Below are 25,600 nucleotides of genomic sequence, written 5' to 3' on the forward strand. Positions count from 1 at the left end.
ACACGGGGAATGGATCCGAAACAGTTGAAGGAAGCAGATATTTGGTGGCATGGGCCCGCATGGCTTGAATCATCTGCATGCCCGAACAATCAGAAATGATAGACGAAGATGTTCCAGAAGAAAGGAAAGTAACGAGCATATCTTTAGCCAGTTATGAAGGTGACATAGGGAAAGGTCGTCTGGTATCGGTCACCTTAGCTTTCTTTAGTCTGTCAGGCTGAAAAATAGCTATATCAAATTACTTAATGCACAAAATGATACCTTGGTATCTTACACACAACATGTTAAAGGTGATTTGGCAGGTAAAAGCTAATAACATATATTTTTGTAAAAAATCAAATGTAACACAAATTAGTGTTCTTATAAAGTGGAGGGAGGTATCGGACAAACATAAACTATAGAGAATTGGTCTTTTGAGGTACTTTAATAACATAACAAATTGCAAATATTAGCTGTTTAATTATAGGAGTTCTTACACACAAAATACAGTTTTATTACGTTTGGAAATACAGCGTAAAATAAAAGTAAAAAGTAGATCTTAAAATTCTTAGTCTCATCAAGAGTTGTTATTTTTTATTCTGACACAAATCACAATGATAATACAGTCTGCCTTCAAGATTTGCACATTGTTCATGGACCAACTCTTTACATATATTGCGCTGTATCCAATCATCAAAAGACCCCCCGCAGATTATAATGTTTAGTTTTTCAGCTAGTTTGTAATATAGTTTTAAAAATTCAGGTATTCTTAGTAGCATTAGACTAGTTAACTATACAAAGCATTTACATGGTTATATAATATTTCTTCTTGGTCACGTTCTACTAAATGTGCCTTTGTTATCCGTGCAGCGAGGCTTAGCTGTTGCCTCTTTCCCTTTTGACAGTTTTTCGACACAATATCCTAATGTACTCCAAGGAACAGCATATCTAGCACTGGCCGCACTTGCTTCTTTGGAAATAACTTTGTCCATGGCCAACTTCATATTTTCTTCATCCTAATGTCCACGTATTTTCCCCATGGTTTCCTGAGAAAGCCAGAAACCATTAAAAACGTCAAGTTTACTTACCAGTGTTTTGTCCGATACCACCCGATTCCATTTTGTCCGATACCAGCCAAAAGACTTGCAACTTATGAATGGCTATCTATCGGCATGTAACAAATCGAATGCAAGTATATGCCCAAATTATAATATATACACACCCTAATAAATGCTGTGATAGCAATAATATATCAATACACTTACTTTGTAATAAGTTGCAGCCACACAAATATCTCCGTGCACCTGATCACTCGCAGAAATACAAAAACCTTGAAGCACGAGATACACCGTCCATCGGACAAATCCACTATGTCATGGAATTGGCTAGTTCATTCCGATCAACTCACTGTATGCTTGACAGGTGTCGCCTTAAGCAGGAAATAACGAAAGCTGCTTTTGTCCGATACCACCCGCTGTCCGATACCAGACGACTTTCCCCTAAGCTGTCTGGAGAAATTTTAATCATTGTGGAAACTATTGCGAGTTATTTGTTTGTTTCGTCGTCTTATTTACAATTGTAAAAGTCACAACGAGAAGAAAGTAGAAACTATTTCCACTACTGAAATTGGTGATACTTTACAACAATGCATTAAATTAATTCAACAGGTCAATTATTCGCAAGAATTCAAAGATTTAGCTTCGTCAGGCCAAGTTTTATCCCAAAGTGAACTTAAATCTTTGTATCCATTTATAGATAATGAACAGTTGCTACGAGTGGGAGGACGGCTAAAAAACTCCGACTTACCGTATGATAGCCGACATCAAATCATCTTACCACCTAAAGAGCATCTCACCAAATTGATAATTGAAGCGGAACATAGAAGATTGTTACATGCTGGACCGCAGTTATTGATTTCATCATTGAGGCAAAAATATTGGATACCACAAGCTAAACAAGTCGTTCGATCTATCATTCATCAGTGCAGGCACGTAGCCAGGATTTCGTGAAGGGGGGGGTCCGTGACATGAAATACTGTGGTCATCACAAAAGGGACTCGATCACTCTGAACTATTTTACTGGAACATATATTGGTTCGTTTAGCCAGTATTTCGTAACGAAGGGCGGGGGGAGTTACATGAAATTGTGAAGGCCCAGGAGCTCGATCAATCTAAAGTACTTTACTATCAACATATATTGGTTTGTTAGGACAATAAAATGAGGATATGTTGGCAAGTATTTTAATAACAAACTATGCAGAAATTTCGAGCATAATAATAAAAAAAGTACTGAAAAAGATCTTGCAATATTTACGTCCTTCTCCTGTTTATTCAAATATAACAACTTTCCTTTCCTTATGACCTCAATTATTAAAAAAAGTACATACTGAATACTGTCTTGTAAACCATCTTCTAATATAAATAAAATAAAGTTTGTTTGTGTGTTTGTCTGTCTGTCTGTCTGTGTGCGGTCTGGGGACCAGACGAGTGGATCGAGAGTTACCAAATTTTGGTCAGGTGTGCCTTGGCCCAGGCCCCAGATCAAGACTAAGCGTTTTTTTCAAATTTCGAAACAGTGGGGCGTTTACCGGAACCGGCTTGGGAACCAGACAAATTGACTGAGAGTTACCAAATTTTAGTCACGAATACCTTGGTCCAGGCTCCAGACCAGAGTTAAACGTATTTGTCGAAATTCGAACCAGGGGAGTCTCAGGGGGCCGTTTACCGGGACATGTAAAAGTAGTAGAAAATGACCGATATTTATTTACTTATTTATCACCAGATATAGCTCAGAGGCCATTTTACATTGAATATCCAACAATATTAACAATGAAAAGGATTTGGGAAGGTATTGGCCAGGGCCTGTTTAGTAGGTGCCATCCCGGCATTTGCCTGGTAGGACTGAGGGAAACCCTGGAAAACCTCAGTCAGGATGGTAGGCAGCGAGATTCGAAGCCACGATCTCCCGAATACGAAGCCAACGCTCTACCACTTGAGCTATTAGTGTCGAATTCATAATTTCGCGGTCGCTGAAATCAATGATGAAACTCCAGTCGCATTAACTTCCAAATTCACGCTATTCGGCTCCGGGCCGGGGGTCACCGGAGGGGGTGAAATACCAAGACATATAAGAGTAATCCAAAATGACCGATATTAGTGTCAAATCCATAGTTTTCGCGGTCGCTGAAAACAATGGTGACACTTCCATTAGCGATGACTTGCAAGTATGCGGACCGGGAGTCAGCGGGAGGTGGATACCGAGACATATAAAAAATAGCCCAAAATGACCGATATTAGTATCAAATCCATAGTTTTCGCGGTCGTTGAGATTAATGGTGATACTCCCACAGGCGTTGACTTCCAAATACAGCCCCTGTGCGAAGCATGTGTATATTCAACTAGTTTTTCAATATATGCGTTCCTTTCTCTGTTGAATCAAATGCTAACAGAACTTTCTTTCAACATTTTTTTTATTCAGTCAACTACTGTCGCTCCAAATGACAGGTTAAAAGAGCAACAGAAAATTGTCCTTGAAATAACATGTTTGATACTGCAAGGATGCGATGACGAAAAATTATGATTAAAAATGTCCACGCTGTTACACAACGGCACTTATGCTTTCGAAAGCTTGAAATCTCCCTGACTAGTAGCAGGAATTCTGAGAATTCCATAACTTTTCTTGAAATTTCAAATTCCCTGACTCTTCCAGAATACCTCGCTTACCTCGCCACCATATTGCAAGTAATTCAAATCTCATAAGAAAGAGTAAGCAAAAGCTTCCTGTAGTTTTCTTTTTAATTTTAACGCTAATCCTTCTTTTTGCCATTTCATTTTATTTTATTCTTCATTATTTTTTTCATTTCTGGTCTCGAAGGGGGGGGCCCGGACCCCCCGGACCCCCCCCCCTTGGCTACGTGCCTGATCAGTGTCTAGTTTGTTTTAAATTGAAAGCGTCAACCTCAGAACAACTCATGGGTCAATTACCATCAGCACGAGTACAGCCAACTCGAGCTTTTATTCATGTAGGGGTGGATTACGCCGGTCCTCTAATGATTAAGCAAGGAACTAGATCTCGTAAAGTGACAAAGGCGTGTGTTGCAATATTCGTGTGCTTAGCAACCAAAGCGATTCATATGGAGTTAGTGAGTGATTTGAGTAGCCAAGCATTTTTAGCAGCTCTTCGAAGATTTGTATCAAGAAGAGGCAAATTTTCGAACATCTATAGTGACAACGGAACCAATTTCGTTGGAGCTCAGCGAGAAATTAAGGAGCTTTAACAACTACTCAGTTCACAACAATTTCAAAACTCAATTCAAGATGTTGCAGTGCAAGAAGGATTTCCATGGCATTTCATTTCACCCAGAGCAAGTCATTTTACAGGCATTTGGGAAGTGCAGTGGAGTCATTTAATTTTCATTTAAGAAGAATAGTAGGTTGCACGATTTTGACATTTGAAGAACTCAACAGAGTCATAACACAAGTAGAAGCCTGTTTGAATTCAAGACCAATCACCGGTCTAACCAATGAACCCGATGATCCTTCATTTTTGTCGCCAGGACATTTCCTTATTGGTGAACCTTTGATGAGCATTCCTGAACCAGATCTAGTGCACATTCCGACCAACAGATTATCAAGATGGAATCACCTTCAGAAGATGAAGCAGAATTTTTGGAAAAGATGGTCTCAGGATCATCTACATAAATTCCAGCAGAGAAGAAAATGGACAACAAAACAACCTAATTGGAGATGTGGTTCTAATGAAAGAAGACAATATTCTTCTATTGTCATGGAAATTAGGTGTCATTCAACAAGTGTTTTCGGGAAAAGATGGACTAGTGAGAGTAGTGAGTGTAAAGTGTAAGACAGGGACTGTTAAGAGACCAATTACTAAATTGTACCTTTACCTAAAAGTGATAATGTGGATTGTAAGTTGATTGACTTGGTTCAATCAAGAGAGGGGAGAATGTAGAGACTTTTATAGTGAGTTTGTATCATTGCCATTATATTTTCATAACGTTTCTCTTTTGTTTTAAAAAACAGTTTCTGTGTGTGAGTGTCAGCAAGTTGAGCACTATGAGATTAATACAAGACGGTCTTCCGGAATTCGTAAAAAAGACAATATAACAGTAAGTTGTAAGTGTTTCAGTTGTTGTGTAGTTATTGTAAATAAACATTTATTCATTTATCACAATTAAGCTGTTTTTTGTGAACATTTATTCATCAACAGACAGAAACAGTCACTCTATACTTGCCTGATCATCTGCAACGTTCCTGCAGCAGATTTGCCTAGTTTTTGGCAGAACTTACAAGTTTGCACGTTACTCAAACTGCGACATTCTCCTCCGCTGCTGCGCAATCAACTCCTTTCACAACAGAAGAAGTATGTCTGTTCACACTTTACGCACAGACCTATTTCTTGCTGGGTCAAGAATGAACTTTCACTGCTTCCTCCAGGATATCACTTATCAGCTGTGGTATACCGCTAGTGCTACACTGCGTTCAGTCCACAAACTTATTGATTGTAGTGTGTAAATGAAGGTATTCTTAGAATTATTATTAAAATACAGTCAATAAGTATTTGGCAGCCAAGGAAAGTAAAATATCGTTTTCTAGCCGTGAAAAACAGAATCATATGATTCAAAGCTTGTACAAGTAAATGGGTAAATAATGTATCCGGACAAAACCCGCTATTGGCCATTGAACTTTGCGAGCATCACGGGCGCACTATTTTGCGGTACAATATGGCACAGACACCTACGGTGGTAAACCTGCATTGAAATCATAAAGGGAAATCGCCATCTACAGACATGTTCAAATTATTAGACTGAACATTCAGTTTCTGAATATTTTACTGTTCTTACAATATTACGTGAAAAAATACGTTCGAACTTAGTCCAAATTACTACTTTGTAACTCTGTCTTTATTTCTAGTGGGTGTGGCATATGCTTTTCAATATCAATAAAACAAATGCGTACGTATACTATATAATGCGTACGTATATAATTACTATAAAGTGTGTATATCGGAATTGGAAGCAAAAAATGAAATGTAATACTTACAAGAAAATTATCTCTCACAGAAATATTAATATTTCTTATGAAATCCCTTATTCTTTATTAAGTCTTTATCCTTTGTGGCATCCTATGTACGATTCAATTCAGCATCGTGATACTACAAATTGTTGATTTCCTTGATCAATTGAAGTTTGGTTGTAATGTGCCTCTTCTCTAGCTTTTCTTTCATGAAGCCCCAAAAGTTTTAAATCGGGTTCATATTAGGACTAGTGCCTGGCCACGAAAGAACACTAATTTCGTTGTCCTCGAAGAATGTTGTCACAGCTTTGGCTCGGTGGCATCGGGCTCCATCATGTCTAAAGATGAATTGTACCGTACGTTATCAAACCAGAGTGCAGTCTGGGAAAGCAGTTCTTGAAGAACTTGTTGGTATTAGTCGTGCTTCATTCTCCTCTCTACTACATACAGTCTTCCAGGCCCGAAGACAGAGATCACAACCCAAACCATGACTGAAATAGGATGCTTCACGGTTTATTAAAGGCATTCCAGCTTGAATTCCTCCCAGGTCAACGTCGCACATATTGTGAACATACATCAGACACAAAGATACATGATTTATCACTGAAACACACTATTTTCCAATCGTCGACAGTCCAATATTCTAGGCCTCGTGCACATGCGAGGCGCTTCTTTGCCATGATTGGAGTAGACTCTAATTTTTGTTTTCTTTCTGGACCGTGTTCTTTTATTCTCTAGGCACAAAGAAACCTTCGACCACTTTCAGTCCAAATGTCTGCGCCTTACTCAGCCATTTTTATGCTTAGGTCTATTAGCAGTTGCACTTCTGTTTCCCAGAGCCAATCTTTTTAGTTTTCTGATACCTCGTGTTAGTGATGGCTTTGGTTTTCGCCCACACTTCCCAACCCTATTTTGGCTCCTGTTAATTTCAACAGAAATTCTACTCACAGATTTTTGTTCTACCCCAACTCTACTAACAATGTATTGTTATGTATATCTTATTTTCACCAGAAGTATTTTGTTAACTTTCATTTTACACGGAAAAAGTTCTTTTGCTTTTCCCATTATGCTACAATTACAGGACTACACAGAATAAAAGATTGATACCCGAAACACGTCACGATCATTTTAAACTGGCCCATTCGAACTGTTGAACGCTTTGAATGTCGTTAACTTCCTACGACAGCAACCACAACACTTCAGGCTGTAACTTGTTGATAGGAACCACAATAGCTATCTACAACTGAAACACCACTTTCAGAATCCCCCCTTACTAATACAATCTGCTGTTCAACGGTGATATTACCACTTCAACTGTACAGTATACAAATGAATGATTCTATATTGGTGGATTAACCATTAAATTAAATGTTCTAGAACTCTGATGAGGACTCCTACATCAATTTTGCATTTTTAGAGCGGGAGTCTAACAATTTGAACACGTCTGTAGATACTCAACCGTTGTTCTGGAACATGCATATCTTTCTGGCAAAATTTGACGCCCAGTTGATACTTCATATATGCATTCTGGCATTTAATATATCAAAGTCTGGAAATGTAGCAGTCAAGGAAAGTGTAAAAAGTAGATAGGAAGTTTAAGGAAATTGTATAAATAATTTGAGACTGTTGCTAATTGTTCTGGTCATTAGGAATGCGCACGAGCCGAGACGTGTCTCGAATCTCGATTCGAATTTGAGCCGAGACAAACATATTTCTCGACTCGAATTTTCGAGTCGAGACAGCTCGTAAAAATCTCGACTCGATTCGAATGTCTTGAAAATTTTTCTATAATTTTTAAGATTATTTTCAAGAAGTATTCACTCAAACACTCGGCACAAGTACTTCGGCAACTGCAGGTCTTGTCGGGTGTTCAAGGAGTGCTGTGGTGTGTGTCTTTTACAAGTGACGAAACTAAGGAGAAACGACGTCCAAATGTCGAGGGGTTGAGCGCCCAAACCTCATTACGCATGTCGGGCGTCGTGGGCTGGGCAGACTGGTAAAACAGGATAGGCAGCGAACTGTGTCGGAACTAACATCAGACTTTAATGCTGGGCAAAGTAAAGTGTGGCTGAACTAGTGTTGTAAGATTTTCGGATATTTTGAACCTGTTGGTAAAAAACAGTTTTTTCGATTTCTTTCCGGAAAAAATTGAAAAAAATAAAAATGTTTGTATTAGGGTAACTTTAGTAGTAATGGAGTATTTTTCTCAAATGCGTGAAAAATATAAGTTCAGAAATTTCAATGTTGCGAATATTAAAAAAAAAAACACTCAGAAATAAAACTATTCCAATTATCCCTATATATTAAAACACTAGGTTTATATATTTGTACCCACAGAAAAGTTTATATGTTTGTCTCCAATCCTTCTGACACTGAGATTTAGAAACCCACAAGTGCTAGAAAAGTGCCGTTTTCACTGGTCGATTCCAAATTTCGTTTAAATTATCCAGTTCTAATTGAATATTTTCAAAAACATGGCCAATGGCCATTAGTTCTTTATTACTGGAAGTACTGAAATTTTTTTAAAAGTAAAGCATCATACAATACAAGTTATATATTCCAACATCGCATAGTTGTATATCTCTGAGGTGTTTGTTTCATGGCCAAATGATAATGAAAAACGAAGGATAACCATTTCTCCAGTCTAAGATTAATCTTCATTGTTTGGAGTGTTTTGCCCAATGAACACCGTATATCACTGACATAATTAATTGTGCGTGTAATTTATTTACTTATTACATACTGCATGCAAAAAGAAAGAAAACACTTTTCATATATGAATTGGAAATTCCAACCAGAAGTGGGCTCAAATCTTGCAAACGGCGCGAAATATTAAAAAAAAACAATCGAAAAAAGTCCCCTTTATGGTACCCCTTCACGATTTTTATGAAGACGTCCTTCACTTGTATCTGTAAAGGGACATGTACAGATATGAGGAATGACATGGAGATCATATGTGAATGATGTGCTGTGAGGTTCAGCTACTTAATAGTCTGTACTTATTTCTGTTATGTCGTTTATTCGTGAATGTGCATTAATTATAGAACTTTTACAGTTACGGACAAGCCTACCATCATAAAGTGTTTCTGTTGCAACAAATAGGTCTCTCGAACAAAACTCAGTTCTTAGTATGCTCTTTGATCTAGTGATGTTTTGTCAATTTTAACCAAATTACTTCTTAAGAGAAAGAGCAGTAGGCAAATTTCACTAATACTCATGCACTAAAACATATAATTACTATTATTTAATATTCTAATATAGACACTTATATAAACTTTATGTACAAAATCCTATATGTAAACAAATATATGTTTTGTAGTGCGACAGATGGTCTATTACATATCAAAATGAAAATGACAATGTTTGTAACTTAATAATTCTTGAATCGTCAGACCGATCTCGATAAAATCTTCAACATAGATGAGGTTCAGGATAGTTTTTTATAATTTCACTTTGAAGGTGCAACTTGAGGGAAGGGGAGAGAGGAAAATGACAGATAGTAGTGTCGAATCCATAATTTTCGGGGTCGCTGAATGAACAATGATACTTCCGATGCCGTTTAAATCATAATTCAGCCCCCAACTTAGAAGAGGGAGAAGATATATAAAAATTATTGAAAATGACCGATTGTTAGTGTCGAATCGATAGTTTTCGGGGTCGCTGAGGTGAATAGTGACACTTCTGGCCGTTTAAATCCATATATATATATATATATATATATATATATATATATATATATATATATATATATATATATATCTTCTGGCGGTACACAACAGTACCACATACCGGCTCCTTTTTGGTGAGACGAAATATTTACTTTTCTGTCTTAAAAATGGGTTGACAAGAAACTTTAAAATATCAAATAGTAAATGTATAGGTTTATAGAAAATCAGTTTGTTGTTGTTGTTGTTGTTTTCGTTTTCCGTTTTTCTCTCTAGAGAAAGAACTGTATATCTTTGTTCCTTCTTGAAGCCAGTTAATAGGTCTATTATTCAGGGACTAGTAATATATGGACTCTTCTGTCTTTCGCTCGCTGGTACGACCTCGCGCTTCCCTTTGTCCATTTCTTTTTCGCACCGACCAGATTTTTTCTGAAAAGACTGACATCTCACAACAAAATAATTTCAACAAATTTGTCTGTCGCTAAAGTTCAATGGCCATTAGAGATGGAAAGTTGAGGGTTGAATTCCTGAGATAAATTAAGCAATAAGGCTTAAGTGGACGGTGAGGAAAAGTCAGTCTCTCTATCTCTCTCTCTTTCTTTCACACACACACACACATATGCATACATGACCTGGGTAGGCTCTAACAGTAAATGGAAATGTGCATTCAAGATGCAGAAATACTTTCCATTCAATTATCTATACTAGCCGGCTACGAGTCTTTTGTTTGGCCACGCGTGCAGTCTAAACTACCATTTTCTCCTCCCGATTTTACAATTTAGGATTGAGCTTCTTATGGGAAGTGTAGCCTACCGAAGGATCACATAGATGTTATCGAACTTATTGTGCTACTGTTTCTTTGTATGCTTTAGCAGAAACTTCTTTAGATATCGAAGCCCACTTACTTTTGTTACTTGCGGACACGTTTAGAAAAGCAATTTAGTAATCCAAGCTTTGTGTCTAAAATCTTAGGTTTTTTTCACACTGAGAAGCAAACTCGTCGCGCTCTCGTGTTTGTGCTGAATTACAGGTGGAAAAGATTGCAGTTCCGAGCCACCGTGAAGCTGAATATTTTGTAAGCGGTTTCGGTTTTGGGGACACTAAAACGTCTTGGGATGGATTTTTAGCAATTTAGTAATCTTTCATTTAGTTGGTCGTGTGATTTCTTGTGTGGTTTGGCAGACGAGAAAGCTGTAGATATTTCCGAATTATGAACATTTTAATTGAATCTTAAACGCACGTATAAGTGTGTAGTATGTAGAGGAACGTCGAGTAGTTATCTCCAGATATGACAAAAAGTATAGTCGCTTTTTTAAAATTGCCAAGGACCATGTAAGTAAGTACATTTCTTACACTTTGAACCATGTTTTAAAATATCATGCTGTCTTTTCGTTATTCACTTTACTGTCTGGAATAGGCTATAAAACGTAGATATTTCAATAGAGACGTACGCAGGGGATGGGATTTGGGAGTCTGGACCCCCGTAATCCCGATTTTTGTGCAAATTTAGTCTAATTCTAGGGGCAAGTTTACAAATTTTAGTATAATTTATCCTCAAATTGAACTTGAACCCTCCACCAAATACCTTTGAGCCTTCCGAAAAAAAATCCTGCGTACGTGCTTATATTTCAATTATCTTTTATGAAAATGCTGTTCTACTCAAAAGTATAGGGTTTCAAGTCAGAACAATGGGAGATAATTGTGCTATATATTGTGCTCATCATTATTATTATTATTATTATTATTATTATTATTATTATTATTATTATTATTATTATTATTATTATATTAATACCCTGAAAGGTATGCAACCAACTTTCCAACTTTTATCATTGTGAATGTGAGGTCCAACGTATCAGATATATATATATATATATATATATATATATATATATATATATATATATATATATATATATATATATATATATATATATATATATATATATGTATGTATGTATGTTAGGGTGTCTCTTATTTTGGGTAATTTCGTGTTGCGATACGCACATCACAACTGTATTCTATGTGGTATTAGATAGATAGATATAGATATGTAAATGATCGAAAATGGCAGTGAAATCCATACTTTTCGGAGTTGCTGAGATGAACAGAAGATGCCGGTTGAATCCACAAATTCAGAACCATTAGTACTCCTAAGGGGAGACGCGAACATGTAAAGATAATTTTAAAATTACCGATATTAGTGTCGAATTCATAGTTATGGGGCTCCATAAGAGTTCATTGGTAACAGTTTTGGTGCCCTTCATGTCCAAAATGAAACGTATATTCCCCCCGTGCAAGGTATTCGGCTAGTCTGTGATAATAACGAACAGAAGTTTCACATATTCAAACCTTTAATATATTTCTCGGTGCTGAAATTTACTCACTTGTGCGGTATATGTGTGTATGTGTAAATAAGATCGTGTCTCTTTTTGAGTTATTCGAAAAATATACAAATATTAAAGAGGGAGGGTTTTACCGAAAATCAGAAAACTAAAAAGTAAAACTAAAACCTGTTGCTTTAAGTATTTTTCCTTTTGGCAAAATACATTGTATATATGGTGCAAACATGTTACAGCAAGTAAGATTACTAGCCTCAGACGAAGTAGTTTTTAAAAAACATTTTCTGGTTTTTGCTATTATTCCCGAACAAATGAATTTTTTACTAATGGGTTCAAACCTTTTGAAAATTTCACCGACCTCGATAAAATTTTCAACATAGATTAGGTTCAGGATTGGTTTTATTATTTCATTTGGAAGGTGCAACTTGAGGGAAGGGAAGTGACAGATATTAGTGTCGAATCCAAAATTTTCGGGGTCGCCGAAATGAACAGTGACACTTCCGATGCCATTTAAATTCAAATTCAGCCTCACAACTAGGAGGAGGGAGATGATAGATAAAAATTTTTAAAAATGGCCTATATTAGTGTCGAATCGATAGCTTCCGGGGTCGCTGAGATGAATAGTGACACTTCCGGGCATTTACATCCAAATTCAGCAACATTAGTACTCTAAGCGGGGATGGTGGCATGTAAAGATAATTGAAAGTTACCGATATTAATGTCGAATTTATAGTTTTGGGGCTTCATAAGTTCATTGGTTACAGTTTTGGTGTCCTTTGTGTCCAAAACGAAAGGTATTTTCCCCGTGGAAAGAACGGGTATTCTGCGAGTCTGTAATAATAATGAATGGATGTTTCACATACTTAACCCTTTAATATATTTCTCGTTGCTCAAATTACTCGCTTGTGCAGTATGTGTGTGTATGTGTAAATAAGTTCATATCTCTTTTTGAGTTATTCGAAAAATATACAAATATTAAAGTTTTTTTTAACCAGAAATCAGAAAACTAAAAAGTAGAATTAAAACCTTTAGCGAAATACATAGTATATATATATGCTGCAGACATGTCACAGCAAGTAAGATTACTAGTATCAGGCCAAGAAATAGTTTTAAATTATATTTTCCGGTTTTTGCCAATATTTCCAAACAAATTATTTTTTCTAATGGATTCAAAATTTCCGTATATTTACATAGCACAAGGAAGATATCTCTATAAAATATATATTTGATTTAACATATTAACTAAAATGATTCTGGCCCCGTTATTTTAACTCTTCCCTGTGATCAAGGGGGGAAAATGAAATAAAATAGTTAGGTTTTACGTCCCACAATTATGCCAGTTAGGCTAAAGGAGACGATGATGAGAGATGAGTGAAATGGTGAAATGAAGAAGTGGAAGGAAACGGAAGAACCCCTAGAAAACCCACGAGCACGGTGTTTGTCCACCATAAAGTCCGCACGGCGCGAGCTGGGATCGAACCAGGGACCCGAAGCACCAAAGGTGAACGCTCTACCACTGAGCCCTCCTCCCCGGAATTTACGAGAATTAGGTGATCTGTGTGTGCATATGTGGTGCCAACTCTCTCCAGCGACCTACCAAGGATCATTGCATCCATGCCAAGACGCGTCGATGTTGTTATCTGTGCCAAAGGTAGACATACTAACAATTAGGTAGGATAAAATTCTGGCTGATGTGTGCGTATATTTTAACTTGTATATTTTGTCTCGACTCGAATTTCGAGGTGTCGTCTCGAATTAGAGTCGAGTCGAGACAGAAACTGTCGAGCCGAGACACGAGTAGAGACAGGAACATATTTTCGAGTCGAGACACGAGTCAAGACAACATTTTCTCGAGACGAGTTGAGACAAGCTTAAATCTCTACTCGACTCGACTCATGCGCATCCCTATTGGTCATTAACTTAAGGTGCCTGCAACAGATACAATAATTCAAACTTAAGTCGATTGTGGACAATTTTAATCATGCAACACAGATCTGCCTGGTGGCAACTACCCCTTCTCACATACTTCCTACTTCACTACGTGGTAGTGACATTGATAGTGGAATATTTGAAATGCTATGACTTCTAACTTATTTAACGCACTCGGATCATTCTTTTTAACGTAATGTGAATATGTAATGTGTATTAAATACCCTTACATCCGTACTATTTTCGTCCATATAAAACTTCCGTCACTAAGGTGTTAAAGTAAAAGCGGATGAAACCAGAAATCTCATTTACTAATGTTGTTTTGAAATTAGATGGAAGTTAAAAGAAGAAACTACTAAATTGTGTTATTCCGTGTAATAAAAACTGACAGAATACCTTAAGTGATTCAAATTTATCCACAAGTAACAGTTAGAATTCCACTGTATTTAAATAAAAAAAAAATATAGGTATTGAATCCTGGAACGGCTTAGAGAGCATAATTCGAAATATAACACGTTTCTATTTTGATAAATTAAAATATATGATTCCAAGGCTCTCATTACAGATAGTATGACAAACTATAGGACACTTAACAACACTTGGAGCAATGTATGCTCTTTATACAAATTAGTCGAGAAATAGAGGTAATCCTAATAAGAAAAGGGAAACTTTCAGTCTTTGCATCACGCTAATTTCTAATAATAAATAGTCACGCTAATTCCTCCTAGTAAACAGCCACGCTAATTCTTAATAGTAAACATCACACTAATTTCTAGTAGTAAACAGTACGCTAGTTCTTAAAAGTAAACAGTCACGCTAATTCCTCCTAGTAAACAGCTACAATAATTCTTAATAGTAAAGTAACGCTAATTCCTAACAGTAAATAATGACCCTAATTCCTAATAGTAAAAGTCACACTAATTTCTAATAGTAAACAGTCACGCTAATTCTTAATAGTAAACACTCACGCTAATTCCTCATAGTAAACAGTCAAGCTAATTCTTAAAAGTAAATAGTCACTCTAATACGCTAATTCCTCATAGTAAACAGTCACGATAATTCTTAATAGTAAAGTCATGCTAATTCCTAATAGTAAACAGTCACGCTAATTCTTAACAGTAAACATTCATGTTAATTATTAATAGTAAACAGTCACGTTAGTTCTTAGTAGTAAATAATCACGCTAATTTCTAACAGTAAAAGTGACACTAATTCCTAATAGTAAACAGTCACGCTAATTCTTAATAGTAAACAGCCACGCTAATTCCTAACAGTAAACAGTCACGCTGATTCCTAATAGTAAGGAGTCACGCTACTTTCTAATAGTAAACAATCCCACTAATTCGTAATAAATAGTAAACAATCACGCTAATTCCTAATAGTAAACAATCACGTTAATTTCAAATAGTAAACAGTCACACTAATTTCTAATAGTAGTCACGCTAATTCCTAATAGTAAGCAATCATACTAATTCCTAATAGTAAACAATCACGCTATTTCCTAATAGTAAACAGTCACACTAATTTCTAATTGTAAAGTCACGCTAATTACTAATAGTAAATAATCATACTAATTCCTAATAGTAAATAATCACGCTATTTCCTAATAGGAAACAGTCATGTTAATTCCTCATAGCAGTCACTAGTTCCTAGTAGTAAACAGTCACACTAACTTCTAATACTAAACAGTCACGCTAGTAGATGTCTCTACCAGCACTATCGCTTGGCTGACTGACAGTAATAGATGTTGTTACCTGTGATATCACCTACTACTCAATGATTAAAATCAACACAATATTGTGTATAAAACAATAAGTGAATAAGTACATGAATATCATATGGAGCTTGTGGTGGTTCTTGGAGAAACCACTGTTAAAGGTAAAGAATTAGAGGTTTTAATTTAGCTAATTTTAACCTATAGTATACAGTAGCCTTAAGGGTTGAGGTAATTATATATATATATATATATATATATATATATATATATATATATATATATATATATAGGATGTCTCAAAAGTCCCCTGACATAGTATTACTCTGTTATTATCAGAGTTACAACAAAATGTAAGAGAAGAAATAGTCTCCAAATATGATGTTTTCAATCAAAACATGAAGGATTAAAAAAAAAAAAAATCAGACGAGCCGTTTGGGCTGAACACTCTTTATGCGGCCAATGTTAAATGAAAATGCACCCTTGCCATATATCTGTACTCTCAACGTAAGTGAATGAAGTTGCTGTTTTTTTAAGCTAACGTGTCCGTTAGCCAGCCCCATTTCAAGCATGTCCCCATTAACCATACTCTTACGTTAGCGTAAAAGACAGTAACTTCATTCACTTACGTTGTGGGTCCAGATAAATGCCAATCTGCATTACACCCAGACCTTTGATAGTTTGCTCCCCTCTAAATGTCTACCATCTATCTTATCAGTGGCGGCGATTGGACGTTAAAAGTGGGGGGCAAAATATGATCTGAATATTTGTATGTCAATGTTAGTTTTCCTGGTTGTTTCTAACACTTCGTTTCACGAAAGGTTGTATAACTAATAGGATACTATCTTTTTCAGTTAAAATACCGTATATCGTGTTTCATATTTAATTAATAAATTGACAAGAGCAACGCACATTAGGTACTAACCCTTGATTCCTTGCTCATGAACATCTTAAAATTCTGTCTGGGAAATTTGTGATCAGATTATTTAATAACATATTTGCAAAACAAATATATAGAAAGGATATTATTAATCATACTAATGAATAATGAGACTTGTTTTGTAGAAGTTATATTGAAACTCGGGATTAATGAACAACTTACACTTTTAATTCCACACTTGCCATTAAATGTATGTTATTACTCTTAGAAAATGAAAGCAAGTAAATACTACAAGCATATGCTACGACAATTGTAATATTAATTCCTTTGAATTGCAATTAAAACGCAATTCCTGTAGTTGTCTTAACTCCACGGGAAGACAAAAAACCAATACACACTTATGCAACGACAAATATTATGTGGTACCATTTTTTTCTATGAACCAGTATTATATGTAAAAACTACATTTCCAAATGAAACTATATATTAACCATTTTAAATTATGGCTTTTTAAAGGTAAATTATTGAATTTCAGTCAATCAGCTACAGCATCATTCCTATTTATCCTAGGATCATGGTTAGTACCTCATTCTCTTCAGAATAGAACAACCTTTCAAAGCTTTCCATTTACGTTTTCCTATCATGTCCCTAAGGTGGGAAATTTTGAGGAAAATCTGGATTTTTTCTGATTTTTTCAAACTTTGATCCCCTCTGGTCCCCCTATGTTAGCGCACAGATCTCAAAATCAACTAAAAAATACGAAGGGGTGTACTAAATGTGTATAAAAAATTTCAAGCTTCTATCTTGAAAACTAAGTGCGGGAAAATCTTTACCAATGAGCTAAGAACATTCCCACAATGGCCCAGATGACCCGGCTGTAATATAAAATTTTCCTGAGACATCCCTATTTGTCCTAGGATCATTGTTCGTACATCATTGCCTTCAGAATAGAACATACTTTCAACCGGTACCACTTACATATCTCCATCATGTACCTGAGCTGAGAAAATCATGAAAAATTGGATTATTTGTTTAAAAAATATTCCTTCTTTGTACTTTTTTACCCCTCTGTACCCCCCTGTTTTAACGCAGAGATCTGAAACAAATCTGAAAAATACTAAGAAGTGTACTAAATGAGTGTACAAAATTTCAATCTTCTAGGTGCAAAAGTAAGCCCGCCAAAAACATCTCTACAATACTCCAGATTCCCGTATAAAAAGGATCTCAGGTAAAAATTCCCTGAGACATCCCTATTTTTACTAGGATCATGGTTCATACATCATTCTCTTTAGAACAGAACAGGCTTTCAAACGGTACCATTCACATGTCTCTATCATGTATCTGAAGAGGGAAAATCGCGAAAAAATGGATCTTTGTTAAAAAGATATCGTTTTTGTTTTACCTTTTCCCCCCTCTGGACTCCCCTGTTTTATCGCAGAAATCTGAAAAGAATCAGGAAAATATTAAGGGGTGCACTGAATGTGTGTGCAAAATTTCAATCTTCTAGGTGCAAAAGTAAGCCCTGGAAAAAGTAATAAAAAGTCATAACAAAAAAAAAAAATGTTATGGCGTCATCACACTCTACGTCTCGACGCAGAAAGGCGTGAAAGCATATGTAACGTGTTCTGCAATGCCTCCAAGCTTGAGAAAAAAAGCAGAAGTAAAAAGCTTTTTTGGTACTTTTTAAAATCGAATAATGAAGATTCTAGCTCATCACCGAAAAATAGATGATATAATTTAAAAGAGTTAAGTGGTTACTTCAAAAAAGTGAGGGGCAGCTGCTCCCTCTTGCCCTCCCCCCTAATCGCCGCCCATGTATCATACTGAAATTTAACAACATTCCGTTTCTCAGTGAAATACACAATTTTGCATTTATCTGAATTTATGTTTAACAAGTTGCTCTTGCACTGTTCATTTACTCTGTCTAGATCCTCCTAAAAACTGACACAGTCCTCTGCTGTTGTAATTCTCCTACATCTCTACAATACTCCAGATTCCCGTATAAAAAGGATCTCAGGTAAAAATTCCCTGAGACATCCCTATTTTTACTAGGATCATGGTTCATACATCATTCTCTTTAGAACAGAACAGGCTTTCAAACGGTACCATTCACATGTCTCTATCATGTATCTGAAGAGGGAAAATCGCGAAAAAATGGATCTTTGTTAAAAAGATATCGTTTTTGTTTTACCTTTTCCCCCCTCTGGACTCCCCTGTTTTAATCATCTCCATAGAGTAGTTTATGTGAGGTTTTAATACAATCTCGAAGGTCATTAATAAATATTATAAAAAGTAAAGACCCTAAATTAGATTCTTGTGGAACTTCAGAAAATTGAATGTATTCGAATGATCTGCAGGGTTTATAAACCACATACTGTTTTCTTTCCATCAAATATGACTTTATAAGAGCAATTAACTGATCAGAAAAGTTGAGAAATTTAAGTTTATTCACTAACAACGTGTGGTTTACCTCATCAAACGCTTTCGCAATATCTGTATAAACTACATCTATTTGATTATTACTGTCCTATGTATCAACTAGATGGTGCTTGAAGACAGTGAGGTTTGTTACGGTGGATCTGCCAGGAACGATCCATGTTGATAATCAGATAATACTGGTTTAATGTGATTTTCAATGTGCTTATAAATTATGCTTTCAAATATATTTGCAAATAAGCTTAGAATAGAAACCGGCCTATAATTATGAATTTTCTTACTGTCCTTATTTTTAGAAATAAGGCAAACTTTTGTAAAGTTTCAATTTTACTGGACAATTATTTACCTTATGCTTATAATTTCCAATTAAGTTCATCTTCATATAATTATTTTGATTGAGAAACAGTTTTTGTATTCATCAAACAGCAGTTTATTTACAACTATCGTCTTAATACCATTTGCTTTCTTAGTCACTTCATCTTGTATTTTATAGAGCATATTTTAGATATTAACCCTACAAAAAACTTTTACTAACTTATCACCCTTTTCATCTTTTACCTATTCATCCCGAGAACCTTCTTATGGATCTGTAGTACGCTATATCTGTTCTCTTTACAATAATCACTCGTATCAACAAAAATTTTCATATCTGCGTCGTTCGTTTCAATGTAATAGGAAAAGTTTGTGTCATGCAATATTGAAACACGGTGAACAATGCTACTATCGCAAAGCAACCGGAAATGACAAAATTAAATAGACTTTTATTTGAAAGTTCGGAGTCACAAATTCTGTTCAAGTTTGTTACTACGTTCTGTAATGGAAAACACTAGAAATAATTGTTGTTACAAATAACTAAGTGAACAGCCTGTATTGATACCTTGACAAGTTCGTATGCCTCTTGCAACATTGAAAGAGCATGTGTATTCTCTCCCTTCTTTAAAGCTATTGCTCCGGCTTCTCCGAGATACGTGATCAGTTTTGCAGTTAATCCTGAAAGTAAAAAACAAAGTGTATTGCATATGTAAGTTTCTGTGATTAGGGATAAAAAATTGAGTGGGTCGTGAGTCAAGATTTTTGAGTGAGTCAGTGGATCGTAGGTCAACAGGACATGACGCACGCTGACCCACCACCCATTGTGACCCACTTCGAGCCAATGATACTCTGCTCAGTGCATCGTGGGTAGCATCTTTTGAACACTGATCAATTTGTCTACGATTGACTTTCAAGGCTTCCATTTTTGTTCCTTTTTCTATTTGTTTTATTTGCTTACATGAGTATATGTAAGTGAATTTTTTTAAAAAAACTTCAGGTACTTTTCGATACTGAAATGTGTAATTGTAATACTAGTGATAGGACTAACTACTTAGCTTTCGAGTAGTGCTCTCAAACGGATCGGGTTGACCTGACCCGACCCAACTCGGGTCGGGTTTCGGATCGAGTCGGGTCAGTAGGGTCGGGTCACTCGGCTCAGTTCACTTTGGTCAACTGAGTTTAGGTTGAGCCTAAACTCGGCTGGAGTAGAAAGCTGCTGTTTTTCACTAGCTGCCTAATTAAAAATAGCAATTTTCAATTCATTTTATAAAAACCATAAATGTATTTTGAACACTTGCAGCTAGTGTTTTTATGGTAAATGCTTATTTTTGTACTTGTGTGTACTTCAATTTTTAAATGTGGAAAATTGATTTTACCAATCGACTTTAATATTAATATCTACGCCAATATGGAGTCTGGATTTAGAACAAAACTAGGAGTAGTTTAAGCAAGGCCAAAAGCAAGATTGGATGACCAAGCCCAAGCGGAGCTGCGGTGGCTAAGTGGTAGAAAATTCATCTCTGGTGCGTGGTGTCCATGGTTCGATCCCAGATTGTGTTAAGTGGGCTTTGTGGTGGAGAAACGCCGTGTAGTGGGTTTTCTCGGGGTTCTCCTGTTTCCTCCCACTTTCTTCATTCTATCATTTCATACATATCTCATGGTCACCATCTCCCTTAGCCTCGGTGCAGAATCGATGGACCTTAAATTGAATATTTCATTTGATTTCACCAAGCCCAAGAACATCGATACAAGAACAAGATAAAGATTGGATATGCAAGACGAAGTGCATAGTAAACTAGCACTTGGCCTTGTTTTGGTGATCACCAAGTAGCGATGAGCATATTTTCTTGCTTTCCGTATAGTATGAAAGACCATAATCAAAATCACACTTAACATTCATTTGTACCGATGAGGCTAGCATTCTTGGCTCTTGTATAGGATGAAAGACCACCAAGACTACGAAATGCAGGACCAAGACTTGACTGTGCAAGACAAAGAATAAGACGCATTATTGATGACCAAGACCCAGGGTGCGAATTATTTGAATTTCATTTGTTGGGCTGAAAGTGATGAAATAAACTTAGTACTTTATAATTAATTATCATACTGTAACAAAATTCATATTATGTATGTTCTTACTTGCAACTATATATACACTGTAAAATACGTTTTAATTACCGAGAATGAAAAATCAAAGTGGCGCAGGTACCGGAATCATAAGAAGCTATTTTGGAATGAAAGTTGAAGGGTTGGAAAAAATCACAGGTGTTCTCCCGTTTCCTCAACCCTTATCATTGTAGTTAAACGATTTCCTTTTGTTTCCGCCAAGAGACTCTTGCTACTGCCTTCCGAGAAGACCCCATTCCCTCCGAGCAGGTGAGAACACTGATCTTGAAGAAAAATTTCGTAACATAGAACTAAAGCAAGAAAAAAAAATAATAATTTTCTCCCACGTCGGACATTGGTATCAGTTATAAAAAGAAATAACCAAACCTCAAAAATGCCAAATATTCCCTAAGATGCATACACAAATCCCCCGCTTGATCTAGCTATTGGTTAACGTGTAAGACTTCGGTACACGTAGTTCGGGTTTAATTCCCAATGGGAGTGCATTTTGGCGTTCACCTAGTGTCGTGACGTAGTGCTCTCAAACGGGTCGGGTTGTCGGTTCAGCTCGGGTCGGGTTGCCGGGTCAGGCTACTTGGGTCGGGTTGTCGGGTCGGGTCAGCACGGGTCGGGTTGTCGGGTCGGGTCATTGAGTCAGCTCGGGTCGGGTTGTCGGGTCGGATCACGGGTCGGATTGGTCTTCAACCCGACCTGACCCTACCCGACCCGTTGAGAGCACTCCCTTCACGTTGAGCTTCTTAGCCTTGATTTAAGACTTTCAAATTTCATCCTACTTTCCACTTCTAAATATCCCATTTTCCACTAAAAACTATCTGTAATTCAAGAAGGAAATAATTATATATGATAATTAAATTGAATAATTTGGCCCATGACAAAAAACTTTACCATTTTATATCGTGGTCAGATCCACTGATATTGTAACAGAGCAGTGTTTGAGCGATTGACTGTAGAAATTCAAACTCTGATTAGTGGTATTTTCACACCCTTGTTTTATTACAAGTGTAAACTCTTTATTCAGTTGAGAGGAGGACGTGGATCATGGGTCAGCGTTGATGACGATTGGTTTTGGTGGGTGTGGGTCAGAGTGAGTCAGTGGTGGATCCAGGGGGACGATCGTGGCGATCTCCCCCCAGCAGAAGAAACTTTTTTTTATTTTATATATATATAAATAAAACCCATCACAGAGTTTGGAGCTCTTAAAAGTAGCTCTAAGTAGCAGTATTACAACCCACCGCCCCCAGAAGTCCGTCCTGGAGTGGGGTGTGGTGCGTGGTGGATCACGGTAGGTGGTGGGCCAGTGGGTTGTGGATCATGCGTCAAGTTTTCATTGACCTACGCCATTTCTGGGGAACATAATGATATGTCACATTTTCTACATTTGGAGTAAACTGGGGAAGATTTTGCATTCCCCAGCAATTCAATCCAATGACACACACACCAAATAAGCTTCTCTTTCCATTTGCAGCTATGTTCTTTTTAAAATTAAACTACCTACATATTGTTCTGTGGTTCGATCCCAACACATTTCAATTAATAACTCAATTTCACTGACCGTGGCGCTTACCATTATGTTCGCCCGAGCTGCTCACATATATTTTTTGTTTAGAACACAAAGATGAAATGAAGATATCATAAAAGAACACTAAGAAAGAATAAACAACCTTGGACCAGTGGCGGTCTAAAACTTTCTTGAGTGAGGTGCGCAGATTTAGAATAAGGGTATTTCTATATATATATATATATATATATATATATATATATATATATATATATATATATAGTATTGTTCTGTTTGGTAGAGTCTTAAATAACGTACACGGTATATAAACCCTTAACCTTTTATTGTCTCACACTAAAGTGGCCTCAGAATATCGTCTTTGGCTCACAATGGCTTTAGACGGGTATCGAGGATAATTCCTTCGCTCATAGCAGCTTCAGGAGTAAGTGGTTAAAGGATATCTCCTTTTCTCATAGCAGCCTCGGAAGATAGTTAAAGAAATTCTCCGTAGCTCATAGCAGCCCTTGGAGGAGGTGATTGAAGGATATCTGCTTCACACATAGTAGCCTTAGGAGATTTTAAAGGAATTCTCCACAGCCCATGGTGACCCCAGGAGAAGATGAGTTATCAGCGATAAACGGATAACTTTCTCTTCTTGAGACCTTCTTTCATAGACATCTTCTTGACGGGAGGTACCCATGAGCAGAAGGTCAGCCTACTTCGTACTTCTTCCAAATCGTCTTCGTGTCTTCTTGGTGGTATCCCTCCGTCGTCTGCTATTGTTTATGTATGAAGATAATAACACGCGTTCGTAGTCGAAATATGTATTCGTAGTAAAGACATGTGGCTACAGTGCATGCGGGAAAAGAACCATACAATATATATTACGTTGACTGATTTTTCGCACAGGGAGGATAAGAATTATGCAATACATCATATTCGAAGATAAATATATGACTGAAATGAATCAATAAGGAAGAGCTCACCATCGGCGTTACTCCTGTCAAGATTATTGAAACATGTAAATAACGAGAAAAAAGCTGTTGGTGTTGCTCCTGTGAGCATCAGTGAAAAAAATAAATAACTAAGAGTAACGCCTTCTGCATTGTCCTGTCAATATGAGTGTAATAAATAAACAGATAAGTAAACAAATAAGGTATAGCAACGGCTTAGGTGTTATCCCTTCTCTACATGAGTGAAAAAAAATAAATAGAAGAGAAATGCTTTCTTCTTTGCCCCTGTCAGTTCCCAGACCTATATCCCCTTCTTGCCCAAATTTGGGCTCAAATGTCATCGAAATTGTCACCAATCATCTTAGCGATCCCAAAAAACAATGGATTCAATAATAATATCAGTCATTTTATACGTTATTTCTTTTCACGCACCCCTCCAACAGCCATGAGAATGGGGCTAAAGTTGACCTTGAACGGTGTTTGAAATGCTACTATTCAAACATTTGAAAACGTCAAGTACATCACATATACGAGAACGAGATGGATCACTGGAACTTACACAGGAACAACATTGTTTAAAAACAGCTGGCCACCAGTTCTCCACTCGTACCTACAGTCGGAATTTCATCAAACAAATATGGATTTTTTTTTTGGTCAATAGAGATCTTGATTTAGAGCAAAGTAGAATTTCCTAAGTGAGCTCTATGTTCTTAGTTACAGTCGGAATTTGACCAAATAAATGCGGATTTTCTTTGGCCAATTGAGATCTTCATTTAGAGCCAAATATTAGAATTTCCTACGTACGATTGACACAATACGGCCTTTTAAAGCAAGGCGGATGGCCACCCTTTTTTGAACAAAACTGCACATTCTACGGTTCTATACTATAGTACCGAATATTTAGTTTCGGCAATTTCCAAAATGTATTGGAATGGCCCTTTGTACCTCTGCATCATTACCTTCGGATCAATGAACCCCTAAATTCTTTCCTGACGAAGTTAGCAATACACTCCAGGTTTATTTTTCGGGATACTACCTCGTTCTGGCCATTAGAGAGATAAAGATGTTTTAAAAAAGTATCTTACGAATTATTTGACAGATCAAATTGTTGGAAACGTCATTAATATCTTTATTTCTATTGAAAACAATGTACTTAATTTGATGTGATATATACCTAAACAGCTTTTCGAAATAGTACTTTGAAAATATTAACATTTCCAATTCTCTTAACCTTGTTACTGCTTGCTCGAGACACGCCATACGACGGTCATAGTTCATAACATAAACATTTGTAGATGTTCATTACCCGTCCTTGAGGACTAGCTCGGGAGAGTAATGCTCCCGGAAGTAGAAACGAGAAACACAGTTCTGATTGGTTGGCGTTATCCACTTCTTGCCACGTTGCATTAAAATAGCAGAAATCAAACAATTCCTGGTGTTGGCCTTCGTGGCCGAGTGGGCTAGCGCTATATGCTAATAATAAGTTCTCTTTTGGCGTGAGTTCAAACCCGGCCCGATGAGTTTTTTTAAACATTTTTTTACGTTTTTATAACACTTATTAAATTAAAATAATATGAAAATAATACTTAAAAAAGTGATTTATTTACTTTTGTGCAGATAAGTAGTTGTAGTACTTATGCGCTTGCACTCCATCATATAGGGCTCGTTTTGTTCCCCTTGTACTTCATGATATAAATTTTGTGACCAACTTAAGACAACTGGCTAGGATAGCG

At 36.6% G+C, this 25,600-nt stretch overlaps 1 protein-coding gene across 2 annotated transcripts in view; it reads right to left on the reverse strand.

The window, feature by feature from the left end:
- Positions 1-25,600, reverse strand: part of LOC145673438 (adenylate cyclase type 10-like) — a 545,310-nt gene that overhangs the window by 164,775 nt on the left and 354,935 nt on the right. For both annotated transcript variants that reach the window (XR_014128769.1, XM_081743142.1), the window contains exon 20: positions 19,855-19,967. Coding sequence is in view for 1 of the 2 variants with exons in the window: in XM_081743142.1 (XP_081599268.1) it covers positions 19,855-19,967 (113 nt within the window). In the remaining variant the exon portion in view is untranslated. The remainder of the gene's footprint in view (positions 1-19,854; positions 19,968-25,600) is intronic.

The sequence above is a fragment of the Thermobia domestica genome, chromosome 16, assembly GCF_964235325.1.
Source record: "Thermobia domestica chromosome 16, izTheDome1.hap1.1, whole genome shotgun sequence".
Taxonomy (NCBI): Eukaryota; Metazoa; Arthropoda; class Insecta; order Zygentoma; family Lepismatidae; genus Thermobia; species Thermobia domestica.